The sequence below is a fragment of the Larimichthys crocea genome, chromosome XXII (assembly GCF_000972845.2).
Source record: "Larimichthys crocea isolate SSNF chromosome XXII, L_crocea_2.0, whole genome shotgun sequence".
NCBI classification, from domain to species: domain Eukaryota; kingdom Metazoa; phylum Chordata; class Actinopteri; family Sciaenidae; genus Larimichthys; species Larimichthys crocea.
In genome coordinates, this window is record NC_040032.1 from 11,710,199 (window position 1) to 11,727,452 (window position 17,254).

The window sequence follows — 17,254 nt, forward strand, 5'->3', positions numbered from 1 at the left end:
TGATGGGATTAAATGTCGTTTATGATTAGTATACAGATGTGTCAAGTGTCTAAGGTGCACAACTGCCTGGAGTAAGCTCACGTGGACGTGACAAATCATAGAGTTCACATTTGCAATTATTTCTTGTTTCCTTTTTCCCTTTTTCTCTCTTCGACAAAGAGAAGAAATAAAAAAGTATATTGCTTCAAAAAAACTGTTTTTTTTTTTTCCTCTTTTTTTTTTGTTGTTGTAATATTGTGAAACATTTCATTCACCACTTCTCGGGTTTTTTTGTCTAGCTAGACAGAGCATTACATTATCAGTCAAAGATACATACAGAAAGATGCTGTGAATCCAAGAGATTAAACGATCAACGATGGGACGTGACAGTGGCTAATTCCTGGGACCACTTATTGGAGTCTGTCTGTCTGTCTGTCTGTCTGTCTTGTGTCTGTCTGTCTGTCTGGGCCGACCTCCTATCTACCAAGCAGGTGGCACAATGCAAGCACTGATGTATTGCCTGGGTGAAGGGGAGGGGCTGAGAGATTAGTCTGTCACAGTAACAATAGTCAGTCCAAGGACCGTGACCTCAGTGTGTTCCAGCTCTGTGACTGAGGATCTGCAAACCTAGCTGCACATGCTCTCCATCCATCCCTCCTACCCACCGCCTCCTACGCCTTTAAGTCAGTGAGTAATGTTAAAACACAAAAAAAAGGAGGGGGGGCGCTCCTCATTTGCTCTTTCCAGACGTGCTGGAGCCCCCCGCCCCGCCCTCCATTTTGTCGGCGATTTCTGACGTGTCTAACTTCTCAGAGCCATCGCCTTTCTCTGACCTCTCCTTCTCGGACCTCTCCTCCCCTTCGGGGGGCTCGGACCTCTCTGACCTGGCATCCGCGTCCCCCTCCGACTTCTCCTTCCTCTCCGAGTGGTCGGGGTCCATGGACGAGGTTCCTGGCTTGTCCCACTTGACCATGGCCGCATGCTCAGCTATACAGGTGGTGATGTTTGAAGTCCAAGCCTTCAGGTCCTCCTACAGAGAGCAGGAAGGGAACACAAGGAGTCACTTTCTCTGGTTCTGGTTAGTCCCACTGGGTCCTGTTTAATCTCATCAGACACACACTTAGAGATAAATGGTGTACTCGCCCATCCCTAGGTGTACCTTTCCTTTATTACATCAGCAGTTTGTGTTTTTGGCTGCTCTCTTACTGTCTTAAAACGCCTCCCTTACTGAATGAGACGATTTTTAAACTTTACAGAGCAGCAGAGGTGGAAGAAGTACTCACGTCCTTTACTAAAGTAAAAGTACCAATACAACAAAGTAAAAATACTCCATTAGAATAAAAATCCTACATCCAAAATCCTACAGAAATATTAGAAACTTTTTGAGTTATTTAGATGAAAACATCTGGAATCTGCATCTACGCTGCTGGATGACATTTCAGTTGGACTGAGTTATCTCACACCGCCACATGGGGTCGCTAAAATGTGAAGTAGCTCAGTAGATTTTTTTTTTAAAAAAGCTGGAACTAAATTCAAGTTTTTTCATTTCATTGATTAAAAAGTATTTCATAAGTCTCTAGAACACCGTACAGGATCCATACAGCGATTGTACTGATGTAATTTATAGAAGCATCAAAGAAAAAATGTATATTTCCCTGTAACTGTCCTGATATCTGAAAACACTGACAGTATTCTATATTCTGCTCATACTTTGTGTTATTTTACTGATGCAACAGAGGAATACAAACACCACACCACTGCAGTTTAACAAACGTTAAATGTGTTCAGCATTTGGGGCAGCAGGGCGGTGTGTGTGTGTGTGTGTGTGTGTGTGTGGGATTAAGTCAAAATAAACTACAATGTGTGTTCACGGTTGTTCAGGAACATGTCACCGACATGGCTCACTGAGGAAGCAGCACTGCGCCTCAGAGGAATGAGATATTTCTGGCTTAGTATAAAAAGACAATAGTTCATAGAATAGGCTTTGTGTTGTATTTGTTGACAATGAGAACAGTAACGCAGACTCATCCTTTAATATCACTGATTACATGAACCTGTGGCAGACCTCAGTTATAGAAAGTTAGTGTGATGTGCTCAATAGAAGGTCTTAAAGTAAATGGCAGTGGATTATGTCTTAATATCGGCGAGTTCAAATAAATAAATGATGAATAAATAAATGTTCTCACCTCGTCTCTTGCATGGAATGCAAAGTTGTTTCCATCTTTTAATCTGTTGCAGAGAAAATCAACAGAGTTTGTCAGTTTCTCGAGCACCGCCATGTCTTTTGTACCACATGTCTAATAAATGACAATGATCTGATATATCTGAAATAGCTCATACCTAAGAATGAAGACGTTTTTCTTCTTCTTGTATCCCATTGTAGGATCAAATGTGCAGTTACTAAGGTCAACGGGAGGCTCGTCGTTGTACGTTACGGTCAGGTTCCTTGCATCCTTGTAGAAGGTCAGCATTCCCTCTTTCAGCACACAATATACGCTCACCCAGGACTTACTGTAAAAACATCAGATCCATTATTAGATCTTAACAGATTTAAATTAAACACATTTGTAGACATAACTTGAGCCACTTCACAAATAAGCATTACAGACAACAACCCTCTGGAGCACCTGAATGGGGAAATGTCACCACCTATAGGTCGGCTCTAACACCGTCAGGGGCGGCTGTTGTCTTTTCTGTGTGTTGTGTTTCATCCAGTCGTGTCACCTCAGTGAGCGAGCGGGCTAACTATGTCTATGGACTATGGACATGACACAGTTTTCCATGAGGGGTCAGTAACAGTAAGTGAATGAAACATGAAGAGATGTTTTTTTTAAAAACTGTGAAAAGTGCTGATGTAAATAGGAAAAAAATCCCCAGAGGAGAGCGTTCCCCTGACGCCCTCTAGGTTGGGGCTAAAAGTCTGAATGTTCACACATCTGGCTCCACCCCTGAAGGGCAACCGATGATTTCAAAAATAGCAAAAACTAGCTCCATGACTTGGCTGAAAACAGTGTCACAAGGCTGATCCCTGAAGGGACATTCGAGTATTACAGCAACAGTTACAAACACAAAACAGGCGTGTGGCTTCAGTAAAAAAAGGAACTGACATGAACGCATCATGAGGAAAAAGGTACGACGAGACTGATATTCCCTTCCACACGGTGGATGTGCTTTGTACCTGTTCGGGCTTCTCTGCTGATTTTCAAGGTCAGAGTTGGTGGCCTTTTTGCGGTAAAGGGGGCCTTCGTTTTGGGCAGTGTGTGAAGGTGGCTGAGGTGTTGTTGGGGCACCGGTAGCTGGAGCCGAGCGAGAACGCCGTGACTCCTCGGGCTCTTTCGGACGGGGCCTCCTCCTGGGTTTGGGACGGTCTCGCGCACGAGGGCGTCCATCAAAACGAGTCACGGGTGCTGAGAGGCTGCTAGTAGGCCGGTAAGGTTCTCCTCGTGCCTGAGGAAGCAGAGGAAAAAGAGGATATGACACCAGGACACAAAGAAAGATGAACATGCACACTGTTGTGATGCGAGCTAACTCACAGATGCTGCTTCTCTCTCCTGGACTTGTTCTACAATCTCTGCCATGGTAGATCTCTTGTCCCTGCAACGACAATAACCATGAGTCACCCAGACACAAAGAACACGATCGTTACGTGACTCTAAAAATCATTAGGATCGCGCTGGACAGTGCTGACTAGGCAAACTGTAAAGCCACATTTTGTTAAGATCATTTAAATTTCACCGTCACCAGCACAACTCACTCACATACCCTGAGCGTTTGTCAGAGCCGTCTTTAACAGAGCCCTCGGCGTCACTCGAGTCTTGCCTCTGCAGCCTCTGCTTGCTGCTCCCCTCCTGTTCGCTGGACGACTGCCTCTCCAGGCGCCTCCGATAGCGCTCCTGACGCACAATCAGCGGCAGCTCGTTCAGCCTGGCTTGGATCTCCTGTTCGCTGGAGGTCTGTCTACCCAGCTTGTACTCCCTCTCTCGCCTCAGGTGGTCCATCTGAGGGTCGGAGCGGCTGCCACGCGGATCCCTCTGGAGACGGCCGTGGAGGAGCTCCAGCCCCGACTCCGGCCCCATCATGTCTGCCATTGGGATGTCCCCAAACTGTTCCCGCTGCACTCTACTGGCTTCTAGAAGGGGGTTTACAGCTTTGTGGATGTGATTGATCCTGGGCTGCATGAAGTCAGCTTTCAGGTGCTGCCACGCGTATGCCATTTTAGGGTCCATGATGCCACCGCTCTGCGCGAGATAACCAGAACTACCCAGACTTCCACTGCTGAAGTGATTTTGTGCGAGATAGCCTGAGCTACCCATTCCCCCACTGCCCTGATAATTCTGCGCTAGGTATGCAGAACTCACCATGTTAGGCTGCTGTGCCAAATACCCAGAACTCCCCATATTAGGCTGTTGGGCCAAATACCCAGAACTCCCCATATTAGGCTGTTGTGCCAAATACCCAGAACTCCCCATATTGGTCTGCTGTGCCAAATACCCAGAGCTCCCCATATTAGGCGGTTGTGCCAAATATCCTGTACTCCCTAAATTAGGCTGTTGTGCCAAGTATCCAGAACTTCCCATATTTTGTGTTTGGGCCAAATATCCAGAACTTCCCATATTCTGTTGAGGCAGAAAGCCCGGGTTCCCCATACTTCCACTGCTTGGCTGCTGAGCTAGGTTACCTGAACTTCCTAACCTGCCACTGCTTAGATGGTTTTGCATACTACCCACACACCCGGTCGTCATTCCAAAGTACCCGGAGCTCTCAGCGCTGCCGGCAGTTTGATGGTTCATTCCGAGATAAGTCGAAGTGTCCGCTCCGCCGCTTTGGGTCAGCGCCGAGAAACCGGAGTCGCTTCCGCCTCCGGCCGCCGGGTTGTTCATCCCAAGGTACGGGGTGCTCACCAACTTCCCAGTGCTTTGCTGTTCCAGTCCGTGGTAGCCTGATCCGTTTATGACGGGGTTGTAGCTGGAGAGCGTCGAGGACAATCTCTGGGTCGTAGGGATGGCACCCAGATCCAGACTGGTCTGTAAAGGTTTGGGTTCGATATTCGCCTGTACCGTCTGCCTCAAGAAAGACGAGGTAGCACTGGTTGAGGGAACACTGGGAGTCAGACAAGATAATGGGAACATCCTTCGGCTGGAGAGCGGGGTTGTCTTTTTCTCCTCCTCTTTTTTCTTCTCAGCCTAAAGAGAGAGTTCACTAAATAACTAAGAGCGCTACACAGACCCAATTAAAAACCAGAAATCGCATGCAGGGCGGCTCAATAAAATGGAGGTACAACAAGTTGTCAAAGAATAATTTGCTCAAACCTGTTTGACTGTTTTATTGGCTACTCAACAATGGAGCATGAAAGGCAGATGGTGTGCAGTGAGTGAGGTTACACGGCATGCAGTTAACGTCATGGGACAGATTTAAGTCCATAACGATGCAAACTCATGGCATGCGCACATGCCTGCTAAGCAAACATCCCAAGGTCACTTTTTTTTTTTTTCTCCCTGTAGCAGCATTAAATTGTGACTCCACCAAACTGATTAAACATTTATCTACAGTCAAGCTTACTGCGGAAAGCTGGCGGAGAGAGCTGAAGCGTTCTTTCCAGGTTACAGCAGCCTTGCGGAAGGCCTCATGGCGAAGGATGAGCTGTTCAACCTCGTCTGTTTGGGGCTGGGCCGCTCCTCCCTCCGGCTCCTTGGAGGTGATCAGCGGCTCTTTGGCCTTCAGCCAGGCTTCCGCCTTTACCGTCTCCTGGGCAAATTGGAACCTTTCCTGCTCTGGAGGTGACAGCAGACCAGCAGCACAGTTACAATCGCACCACACTTCGAGGCAGACTCCTGTTTAAACACACGTGTGTGTGTGTGTGTACTATAATGATATTTATGCGTTTATCTCATCGTTTGAGTCGTGCACAGAGCGAGTGTGTAACAGTAGAATTCATACATGATTCATGATAACAGGACAAAGTGGAAAAACCGTTTAGAGTCGGAGCCCATTTGACATTTAACATAGTGATGTGCTAAGAGCTTCTTCTTCTGTCTAATGAGTTACTCACTGCGCTGTAACTTTTCCTGGTGTTTGTCCCATTTCTCAACAAGATCCTTCTGCTTAGCCAGAAGGCTGTCCAGCTTCTCTTTAATCTGTGGTGACAGACAGACGGCACTCATGACCACAACAACATACCGCCACGTCCTAATAATTGTATGGATTTCATGTGTTTTTTTTGTTTTGTTTATAGCCTGACCTCCTCCGATGCGGGGTTGCCTGCAGCTATCAGGATCTTGCCAAGATCTGCACACTGCTGTATGGTCTTGCTGCGGCCGTCTATTTTGGCTTTCAGCTCCTGATGTTGTTTCATCATCACCTCCAGAGCCGTCAAATCCCTGAGATGGGATAGATCAGATTATTTGGATTAGATTAAGCAACAAATGTTATTAGGGCAGTGTAAAATGTTAGCTGCATGAGTCACAAGGATACCAGTGCAGATAATGTAATACAGTACTAGTGCTGAAACAATAAGTCAATCAATGAATCGATCATCAGGATTTCTAGTCACTGGCGTGGCTCTAGGATTGGGCCAAAGTACTGGATGGATGAAATTTATTAAAGATACCCGCGATGCCCAGAGGATGAATAATAATGACTTTGGTGATCCCTTGACTTTTCCTGTAGCGCCAGCAGCAGCAGCAGCTCTTAGTTCTGATTTTTAAAGATTATTTATGGGATCTTTATCTCTGATATTGCACAGCAGAGACATTAAATGTTGGCACGCAACGAAGGCTGGGTTTGAACCAGGAGTGTTACGTGTACATGTGATGTGTCCGTGTCTGTTTTTATCATTTAAGCCATTTAATGAGCAAAAATTTTTAATGTTGACTGATTTCAGCTTCACAAACGTGAGCATTTATCGATTTCTATAGCCCTAAAATCAAAAGGGTTTTAAAATCTGCACAGCATCCAACACTCTCTAACTATTTACTGCTTTTCTCTGTTTTGTATCATCATAAAAATATTTAACTTTTGGATTGTTGATTCAACAAAACAAGACAAATGTCTTTTGTTTAACCATCAGTGCATAACCAGAAGATATTCAGCTTACTAGGACATATTATTATCAAAACATTGGCATTTTTTTGTGATCAGTCTGTCCAATCATCGTCCAACTGTCCTATCATCAGTCCCACAGTGTTGTGTGTTGAAGCGTGTGGACAGCTGCTGAAAGATTTCACGGCTGTATGTGCCGCGAGTTTAATGCGCAGTGGAAGTGGCCGGCTAAAATGACAAATAATGGCAGTGATTACGTTGTAAAATTTATAGCCCTCAGTTACATCACATGAGAAACTGAATAACAGATGTCACGTAGAATTAGGTCAAGGTTGCACAGCAGCCCAAATCGACACTACACGGTAATGAAATTCTGTCTACGGGGACCGCACAGGACCACAGAGACCAATCACTGAACCACAAAATGCAGCTGCTAACCCTGGACCATACACTGTACACAATGTTCAGCTCAGCACAAAAGAATGAAGACGGTGCACAGTTAAACAAGGATGTGGCAGATGTCCTACCTGGGCTCATCCCATCCTATCTGGCCCATGATGCCTTCCATCCACATCAGATTTTCACGCACTACCGAGAAGAACTGCACCTTGTCGGTTACCGAAGTCACCTGGACGCGACTGGCCTCGCAAGAGCTCAGCAGCTCCTTCCACGCCTCCATCACCTCCTGCTCTTTGACCATGATGGCTTCAGCTTTCTCACCAGCGTAGATGGTTCTCAACTGGGCAGCGTTCTCCTGCAGCTGCCTCACCTGGGACACCAGATGCAGGGAGTAAGTAATCAGAGTGGAATATAGTCTGTGTATGAGCGGGCAGGAAAAAAAATCACATCACTCGCCTGTGCGACTAGCAGTTGAAGGGCATGCTCGAAGGAGTGCATGAGTCTCTGCAGGGTAGCTGGATTGGTGATGTTGGCTTGGCACGCCCTCACCTCTGGCAGCTGCTTCATCTTCCCCGCGATCTGAGCCAAGACCTATAACACAGGACAGCACCGTCACGAGCGTTTCAAAAATAGAAGCCGCATGTCACGGCCAGACTGTCTACCTTTTAAGCGGCGATGAAGACGCGCGGTGCACCTGATACCATAGGCTGGTATTTGTTTTGACTGTACCTCTTTGCAGTCGGTGAAGAACTTGTGCAGCTGGTGCGACGCCGTCAGCATCTGCCTGCGGGTCTCCATCAGCTCCAGGAGGTCGGCCCACGACTCGTTCAGTCCGTCCTTCCACTCGGCGATGGTGGCCGCGTCGGAGTGGCCGCAGTCGATCATCTCGTTCACCATTTTGTTCACCTGCTCCATGCGCTGCTGGCCGACGCTGTTGGTTTCCGAGGCAAACTTGGTGAATCTCTCCTGAAGCACCTGGAACACATAAATCACACAACACTACAGGGACTGGACACATTAACATGAACTAATTCATCCTGATGCAACACAGTGACACGGCATTAATTCATGAAATAAATACTACCTCAGTGAGCCTCATAGTATGAACTATTTTTGGGATATTTTTGAGTTAACTGATGAATATGGTTCCAATACCTAAAATGTGTCTCAGTGGAGAGACTTGGAAAGTCTTGTCTTGTTCGGTTTAATGTATCTGTACGGTGATTGGTCAGCTGACCTACTTGGGCAGTAAAAGAAACGACCAGCAGCTGTATCAATTAAAAATAATAATAAATAAATTCAATATTGTATAAATAGTATAGATTTGATAACTACCTGTGGAAACAGGAGTAACAAGTTGACAGAATATTAACTGGCAAATTATTTTGATAATTCATTAATAGTTTGAGTCTCATTTCAAGCAAAATGACATTTAAATGTGAGTATTTTCTGTGTGTCTTTGTTTCTTCATCACAAAAAATGATGAAACATAAAAACAGTTTCAGCTAAAACATTTCTGTCTTCTTAGTTTTCATGACACATTCGTTCACCTCCATTCGTGGGTGATTTATATAATATAGCTGCAGACTTATTATTTAGTCGTGAGCCTTTAACCTTATACAAACAAATTATAAGATTTCATTTAGTTTAGAGACAGGCCTTACATTAGTTATCAAAGAGAGATCACATAAAATATCCTAAATGTGTGTGATCTACAGAAGTATTCGTCGTAATCTGAAGTTATGTCAAACAGCAGTATTTGGCTTGGCACGACTGTTGAGTGTTTACGGGATCAAATGACATAATCATGACCTCATAGGCATCCAGGAATTGAGTAAATTAAGCGAGTAATTAAGGAAGTGAGGGCTCCTTTTTCCAAGCATCGTGTGTGGGGGCACCCCACAGTGTCAGACTTTAAAAACTCCTCTCTATGTCTGCTCTGTTCTCTCAAATATTTGAATTATGAACTGGTTTTCTTTATATCAGCAACGTTCTTTGACGCCACAATCGATCGCTGCTGCTTTATTATTTCCACACATTAGAACAGGTGAGACGGATTTTCTCAAAATGACGCTGGAATGATGATAACGTCCTGCTCGGTAAATACAGAGACGTGAGAGTGGACGTGAGGAGACGAGAGGAACTGGAAAGCACCGACTGTCACAGAGGTTGATATAATTTTTGTGGCTGTAGTTTGTGTGTTTAGCTTCCAAGAGAGATGTCATGCTATTATATGATCATGGTTCATGGTGTTTTCTGTAAAAGTTTTAAATCTCCACACTACTGTAGAGACTGAAACCGCGTGGACTGACCGTGACATCCTCCAGGTCTTGGCCCAGCTCAGTGGAACTGGCCACCGCCTCGCGCTCGGTGATCCACTTCTCTAACTCCTCCACATCCTTGTTGAGCTGATAGAGCCAGTACTGCTGCTCCAGCTTGGTCTTCCTGTGCTCCACCATGTCCTTCAGAGACACATACAGCCGGTCTATGTGGGACTGCTGCTTGGTGATCTGCTCACTGTTGAACATTGAGAGAAAACTAAATATTTAAGCCACCAACAAGGAGAGCATGACACAGAATTGATGCGTGATGGTGGGTCGTGTCACACCTTTCTGGGTGTCCAACTTCCAGTAGATGCTGGCACTGCTGGGAGAGCATGCCTACTGTCTCTGCATATGTTTCCACTGTCTGCTCCAGAGCCAGGTGGGCCTTCAGCAACTGCAGGGTGCTTGCCTCGTCCTGAAAATGATCAGAATAACGTCAGGATGCAGGCTTGAAATGTTCACCCAGGATTCATGCCAACAAAAACCCCGTCTGACTACCGGGCTTGTCCGTACCGTGCCCTTTTCTTCATTGACCAGATGGAGCTTCTGACCAGACAGCCAGGACTCCACTTTAGCCGCCTCGCTGTAGTACTGCTGAGACTGCAGCGCGGCGTCCAGCATCACAGACCTCCTCTCCGTCTCCAGCTGCAAAACCTCCCACAGCTGGCGCACGTGCCCCGCCCCTTCGCGGACAAACTCCACCTCGGGAGTCCTCAGCGAGGCGATAATCCCCGCCCGGTCCAGAACCTCCTCGACACGCGCCCGCCGCCCTGTCAGCTCCCTCTGAAGCGTCTAAAGAACCAATCAGACGTAAGTTACCAGACTGAGCGGCGTCAGATCACACGTCATCTGATTCATGGCTAAACATCAACTTTAACACTCACCTGGTTCTTTTTTACATGCTGCTGTACACTCTGGAGGTTATTCCCATAATCCTTACAGGAGGCCAAGGGAAGCCTCTCCTGAATCCACAGCTAACAAGTAACCACATTTAGGTCATCACACAGTATCAAACATGGAAAGCATTGACATTTGTATGTATAAACTAACTCTGAGGGATGTGGAAATGGATTTTTAAAACAGTACATGAAGAAGATGAAAAGACGGAGAACTCACTATCTCATCCTCCAGGTCTTGGGCGACTTGGTGCATTTCTTTGGAAGCCAATAGGATGCGGCGTCTCTCCTTCAGGGGCTCAATGAGGCGGACGATGCGGGTCTCCACCACGCCCGACTGCTCGCCACCCTCCTTGTCAACTGCCATCAGCCCTCGCTGGGGTAGGCAGACCCCCTGCAAGCTCCCCAGCTCTCCCACATCCTTGTAAAAGTCCCCTATCTGAGACTCCATAGCCTGCAACCCGGAGGGAAGGGGTTAGGTCATGTTACAGCCGTATGAGAGATGGACAAACGCAGCACATCAGCTGTTTTCTAGCAGAACATTTCAGGGTTATGTAATGGGCTGCCTCACTTTAAGGAAAAAGGCTATGGTGCATTTTTTTTTTTTTTTTTAATGCCACTGAACGTCGTTTTTAAGAACATGCTACAGCCGCGGCCTCTGTGGATACATGTCCGAGCTGAGGAAAATTACATAAACAACAATGAGCTGAAGTATGCAGTCTGTCAAAAGCATTAGCTACATCACGGCAGATCAGAGAGTTTCAGTCATACAAACATTTCTCAGGAGCTGAGGGCTAAATGTCGAAGGGTGGAGTCAAAGAATCATGATGGAATGTAACTATAGTATATTTAATCACCTAGAGTAATCAATTACTGTACAGCTTTAAAGGTACTAGTACTTTACTTGAGTATTTTAGTGTCATGCAACTTGATGCTTCTTGTACTTTACTAAAGTTACTGGTCCAGTTTATTAAATATGATGCGTTCATAGATCAAACTACCTCTTAAAAAACAAATAAAGTTGTTGTGGATCTTAGCTTCACTTTCACAGCAATAAAATGTTTCTTACACATTACTGCATTAGAAATAAATTCCTAATCATTTTAAATACATGACTTTTACGTGTAATAAAGTATTTTCAACTGTACAGTGAAGATGCCGTGACTGTGTTATTGCACTGAAGTAAAAGGTGTCAATACTTCCTCCATCACTGCTGAAGCCCAGACAGTGAAAAAGATTTTAAAAAAACAAAAACTAGCTACCTGACCTTCCATATTTATACAAATCATACTTGACAATAAATGCTTAAAATTAAATCTGGGCTGCTATATTCAAAAAACCTCACACATCTGAGGTTTAAGAGTCAAAAGGTTTAAAGGTTTTATTTGACACATGATCACACATTATGTGCCGAAAGAATAAGAATAAGAGTTAAAGTAATAATTAGAAAAATAAAGTATAAATAAATAAATGTAATTTAAGTATTACAGTGGGCTGTCCACTATATAAAATGTGAAATGTATGGATGTCACAGTTTAAAGCAAACTATAGAATAAAAGACTATACAAGGTCGAAGACAAGTCACTTCATGACCAACTGATGGTGTAACTCCACCAATTTAATCATTTGGATTTGGTTGGAGATCAGCTCCATAGATCATTTGGGTCTCAGTAACACTAGATTATCAAGAGACGGTGCCAACATCTTCCCCCGTGGAGCCTTGAGACTTGCCTGGAATTTCTGGAGCTGCTCATTGAAGGTGGGCAGGTGGTGCGCCTGTTCCAGCTGGGGGGGCTGCTGCTCCAGGTGGGAGAGCTGGTTGTCGAGGTCCGAGTAGCTCTTCATGGCCGGCTCGGGCTTGTTGTTCTCGAAGAGCTGGCGGGCCTTGGCCTTGGTCGTGCTCTCCAGGTCGGACCAGCACTCTCTGATCTCCTCCAGCTTCTGCTGAACGACCGAACGCAGCTCTGGCTTCTCCTGGATCAGCTCCTGACCCTCCTGGAGACAGAAAGCGATAACCGTTAACGATTAATTGTCAATTAAGTCTATTTAAATGTTTATTTAAGCCGAGCCTGTTTCCACGTGTTAAACCCGTCCTGTTTGAAAATGACATTATGTGTCAGACTGTCATTTCTTGGATGAGTGACTTTTTGCTTCTCGCTCGCTCTCTGCTTTAATGTCAGCTTTTGCTTCGAGGGTTGGTTCTTATGGGCTGAGATTGTTGCTTCACTTGGTACCAGAAATCGGTGAAGTGCACAGCTGCTGCACAGACCTGTCCACCATTTTAGATATCAAGCACACAGAAAATCTATTTCTAAACAACTTGTAACCATTTAGCAATTGTGTTTACTAAAGGGAAAGGGTACTGTGTGTGTGTAAGCCTATGGATTTTGTTTTAATACACAGTATATGTTACATTATTTCAGAAAGCCACTTTTCACAATACTAAAAGTCTCAATTCTAAATTCACTTTTGTCCCCAAAATAGCTTGGGAAAACACAGCTCCATGCCAAGGCCGGAGCCCCCCGCTTGCAGAGAAGCAGGTGTATGGAGCAAAGTTTGGCCTCGGGCTGACCTAAAAATCATGCATGGCGAGTCTAATAAACCCCTGTTCTGTCCTTCGCCTTGTGCTCCTCCGCTCCTCTTCCCCTCCTCTAAAAATCTCGGGCTTTGTTCATGACGTGATCTGGATGTGGAGATGCGGTGAGATCAAAAAAAGCTTGTGGCCATTTTTTCCCCCCCTTTGTGTCAATGAAGCTCTTCCCTGAGATGCATTATTTGCAGTCTCCTCTCATACCTAAGAGGTGTTTTCCTTCTGTGATGAGATTTGGGATATTTTTTTGCATCTGGATCACAAAAAGCTCAGTTATGATGACTTAAAAGTGTCCGATAATGCTGCAAGATTTCAAGAAGCGAGCGTTTATGCTCTACACGCGACGGCGGGTGATGTATTCATTAGTTAATTAGCTCGTATTGGAAATAACAAGCTTGCATATGATGGATTTTATCTTCCAAATTCTGCTTCTCTCTATCTTTCACAGAGAGCTGGACCTATATCCTATGGCTTTCATAATGCAGTGCTGCATTCCTCCTCTTGGCACATGCTCTCTGCTTAACTGCTGCTAGCGCTCACTCTCTCACATCCCTCTCTCTCTCTCTCTCTCTGTCTCCTATCTTTCCTCAGCCTCGCTCTCCCTCTCATAATGCAGAGCCAGCAGAAAGCAGGTCTCTCTCTCTCTCTCTCTCTCTCTCTCTCTCTCTTGGCTTTACTGACACACAGAGTGAGGCAGAGGGAGAAGAAATCAGAGAGAGAGAGAGAGGGGGTGGAGAGAGGAGAGGAAAAAGGCAAGAGTAAAAGGAAGTAGCGAAGCAAAAGGAGGAAGAATCAAAGGTTTATGGAACAGGAATGAGGCTGCGGGTGTGCCTGTGCCGGGCTCTGCTACAGCCTGGGCACAGTTGGATCCAAAGGGCATCTGTGAAGTGAATTTTTTTTTTTTTGAGGCAATCGTGGCTGACATAGTGCGATATTTTTAATGGCTACCACGTATGAATCATGCTATTGTAGCGGCATTGTGTTGCCAAATTCTGCAGGCTTTCTTGTAACGCTGATGCAGCATAATGAAATAGTGGGTGGGATTAAAAGGGCTTGTTTTATACTACTGGCACAAACAACAATGTATTCACACCTACTGTATGCTCGAGAAGTAACACTAGTCATGCTCTTATCTGCATAACACACACACACACACACACAAGGAATGAAACATCCATATTTACTTAATCAAAGAGTCAGAGTGCTGCATTTTTCCACTACAACGACAATGCCAGCTTCCTTTTTTTTTGATGCCATGTTGTCACAATGCAACACTAACGCTACAGCAACGTCCAACCAGCTGACTGTCGACTCTGGGTGGACGTACTGTTATTTACAAGCCGTGACATACGCTAAAAATATTTCATTTTTATTATAAACTCAGTATATTATATCACATAACTCAGTGAATACTAATTCAGTAAATTTGTATATGACTACATGGAACATGCTTAATAAGATTGCTGTTTAATGTCATGAACCTCTCTGCTATATATCCAGTCCTTGAGGAGGCTTACCAGTAGTGCACGGACAGCATGATCTATCTACAGACATGCATCACGCATTAAAACACAGACATGTTGGGACTATAACAGGCTATAAAACCAAAAGTTATAATGTATTATTTTCATTAAGATTAAGGCAATTTATTTATCTGGACAAAATGTGTAAAGAGCATATGAGACATTAAATATAGAGGAGGATATAAAGATCATCGCAGCAAAGAAAAAGAAGCAGCAACATCTAGACTGAGTAGAAATAGTGTGTACTGCAGGTGAAACCAGCTGGAGAATAAGTTGATGTGTACTTCATTAAATATGTCAGACACTGATGGTTCACCTTTCCTGGAAAAGACTAAACTAAACCACTAAATGTCAGCGTTGTATGTTGTGTATGGTGAAGCCAAACGGTTGTTATTTGATGCATAAGAGGGTTTTTTGAAGGTACGACACTGTTCAAGAGCATGGAAACAATACAATGCTTACTGAAACAAAAAAACAAAACACAGGAGTGCTTTTATCAGTCATTTCCAGAAATCCAAATGTAACATCAAATGTTTTAACACGCCAGAGTTACCTGCAGCTTTGCTCTTTTTTTTTCTAATGCATTGCAAATATATTGAGCAGGGCCGTGACATCATAGAGGTAACGAGATAACTAATTTAAAAAGTGTTTATTTCATTACTCGAACCCAGGAAATGCAGATCTCACACCTACAGCCACATGGACACTAAAGAGACGTCAATACCGTCCAGTTGTCCAACATCAGTTCATAATCCTTTTGCAGGTAGTGATGGCAATGTTGGCAATAAGTTCACATGAGCATGTAGGTCTCAAACATGATGCAACACACTTGGTATTAGCTCATACTAGAACAATGTGTACAGCTTTTATGAATGAGGTATTGTTGTATGAACCGCAATCATGTATCATCATTGCTACTTCGTGTATTACAACTGTAGTCGCAAATACAATTGCAGGACAAAATGTAACATTTCTTATACTGATTGAATAATGCATATTATTATTTTTTATTATATTATTATTATTATTATTATTTTTCTATTTCTATTGCTATTGCTTGTCTTAATATCCAATGTTTTTCCTTGCCTCTGTAAAGCACTATGAATTGCCTTGTGTACGAATTGTGCTAGACAAATAAACTTGCCTTGCCTATTATAAATAACTACCTTCAGATCATATGTTTAATATTTAAATCATGGGACCTTTAGAAGTTCTTGATGTTGTATAGTGGAAGGTAAGCAAACTTGTGAAGTTAAAATTGCTTTCATGAAACAAAACGTGTAAATTGTGAAACAGACTCCAAGCTATGTCGATGTCAAGCTTCAGCAACTCAAGTTAGTTAGTTTTCTTATTGTCAATAAATTGCATGAAAGAGCCAAAATGATCCGACTAACAAGCAGCAGCTTATTCCTCTGTGTCACAGTTAGTTAGGAACTTTATTATAGTGGGAAATAAAACCGGATATTGGGATTGTCTTAAAAAAAAAAGTCACATATACAAACATAACATCAGAAAAACCTGTAAAAAACTGATTATTATTATTATTAGTTAGTTATTAAGAATGATAAAACCATAAAGCTTCATTAATGAGCTACATCATTGCACTAGTGCTCCTTCGTTAATGTGATTACAGGTGTGCGCTGTCCTGCGAAACACTCTCTGGAGTATGAAAAGTGAAGCTACACTGCAAATCTGTGACTCATTCGAAGGTCTGGCTTGTGAAGTTGTGAAAGTACAGCAGACATTTTGACTCGTCATTGTAGGAAAACACAGGTGTTGTTGTTAATGATGGTTACTGTGTGACAGTAAGCCAGCATGCACACAACACCAAAAGACCCTGAAACTAAAGCAGCTAATTTTATCATCCTCACCTGAAAAGAAGAAGGCCCACTGAGAGAAACAGGTGCATAGTTCTGGTTTATTGGGAGATATTATGTGACATATGAATTTAAAGCAACATGTGTAACTTTTCTACCATAAAATAACAGATGTGTCTCCGTCATTTCCACTCTGCGCCCTGCACCATGTAACTTTGTGCTCCGGATACGATCACCTGTGATAAATATGTAATGCTACTACAACTACTTCACTCATTTTCGTAAAAAACTGGATCATATCTTATGGAGAAAATGTTTTCTGGTTTTCTCTCTGTGATTCACAGAGTTTCCTGTTGGACAGTGAATTAATCTTAAACTAGAGATAGTTAGTTAATGTTAGTCAGCTCAGTTTTATTTGCCAGGCCTGTGAGCTCAGAACACCAGGAGAGTGTAAGCAACGTGAAAAACTCTCCTGTCAGTACAAACACTGATGGCTGAGTGTTGTGCCAGAACTGGAGCTGGACAAGCAGGCGATGTGAAAAAACAAACAAAGGGGATGTAAACAGAAGAAGAAGATGTGAAAAGGGTAGAGTGACAGAGCAAGAAGCTGCTGGAGAGTAAATCTAGGACTGACTTTTAGTGGCTGGTGAGAGCTCGGTGAAATAAAAGGCTGAAAGACACCAAGACG

At 43.9% G+C, this 17,254-nt stretch overlaps 1 protein-coding gene across 4 annotated transcripts in view; it reads right to left on the bottom strand.

Annotated features, from left to right (window-relative positions):
- Nucleotides 1-212: 212 nt before the first annotated feature.
- sptbn4a (spectrin, beta, non-erythrocytic 4a) overlaps nt 213-17,254 on the bottom strand; it is a 46,412-nt gene continuing 29,370 nt past the window's right edge. For all 4 annotated transcript variants that reach the window (XM_027273831.1, XM_027273832.1, XM_027273833.1 and 1 more), the window contains 18 exons: nt 12,368-12,631; nt 10,857-11,090; nt 10,625-10,714; nt 10,254-10,532; nt 10,025-10,155; nt 9,729-9,933; nt 8,146-8,391; nt 7,873-8,007; nt 7,545-7,786; nt 6,218-6,356; nt 6,029-6,113; nt 5,539-5,750; nt 3,742-5,162; nt 3,513-3,573; nt 3,158-3,426; nt 2,320-2,490; nt 2,166-2,208; nt 213-1,009 (listed from right to left, as the gene is read on the bottom strand). In XM_027273831.1, the coding sequence (XP_027129632.1) occupies nt 710-1,009; nt 2,166-2,208; nt 2,320-2,490; nt 3,158-3,426; nt 3,513-3,573; nt 3,742-5,162; nt 5,539-5,750; nt 6,029-6,113; nt 6,218-6,356; nt 7,545-7,786; nt 7,873-8,007; nt 8,146-8,391; nt 9,729-9,933; nt 10,025-10,155; nt 10,254-10,532; nt 10,625-10,714; nt 10,857-11,090; nt 12,368-12,631 (4,527 nt within the window). In that variant the 3' untranslated portion in view covers nt 213-709. The remainder of the gene's footprint in view (nt 1,010-2,165; nt 2,209-2,319; nt 2,491-3,157; nt 3,427-3,512; nt 3,574-3,741; nt 5,163-5,538; nt 5,751-6,028; nt 6,114-6,217; nt 6,357-7,544; nt 7,787-7,872; nt 8,008-8,145; nt 8,392-9,728; nt 9,934-10,024; nt 10,156-10,253; nt 10,533-10,624; nt 10,715-10,856; nt 11,091-12,367; nt 12,632-17,254) is intronic.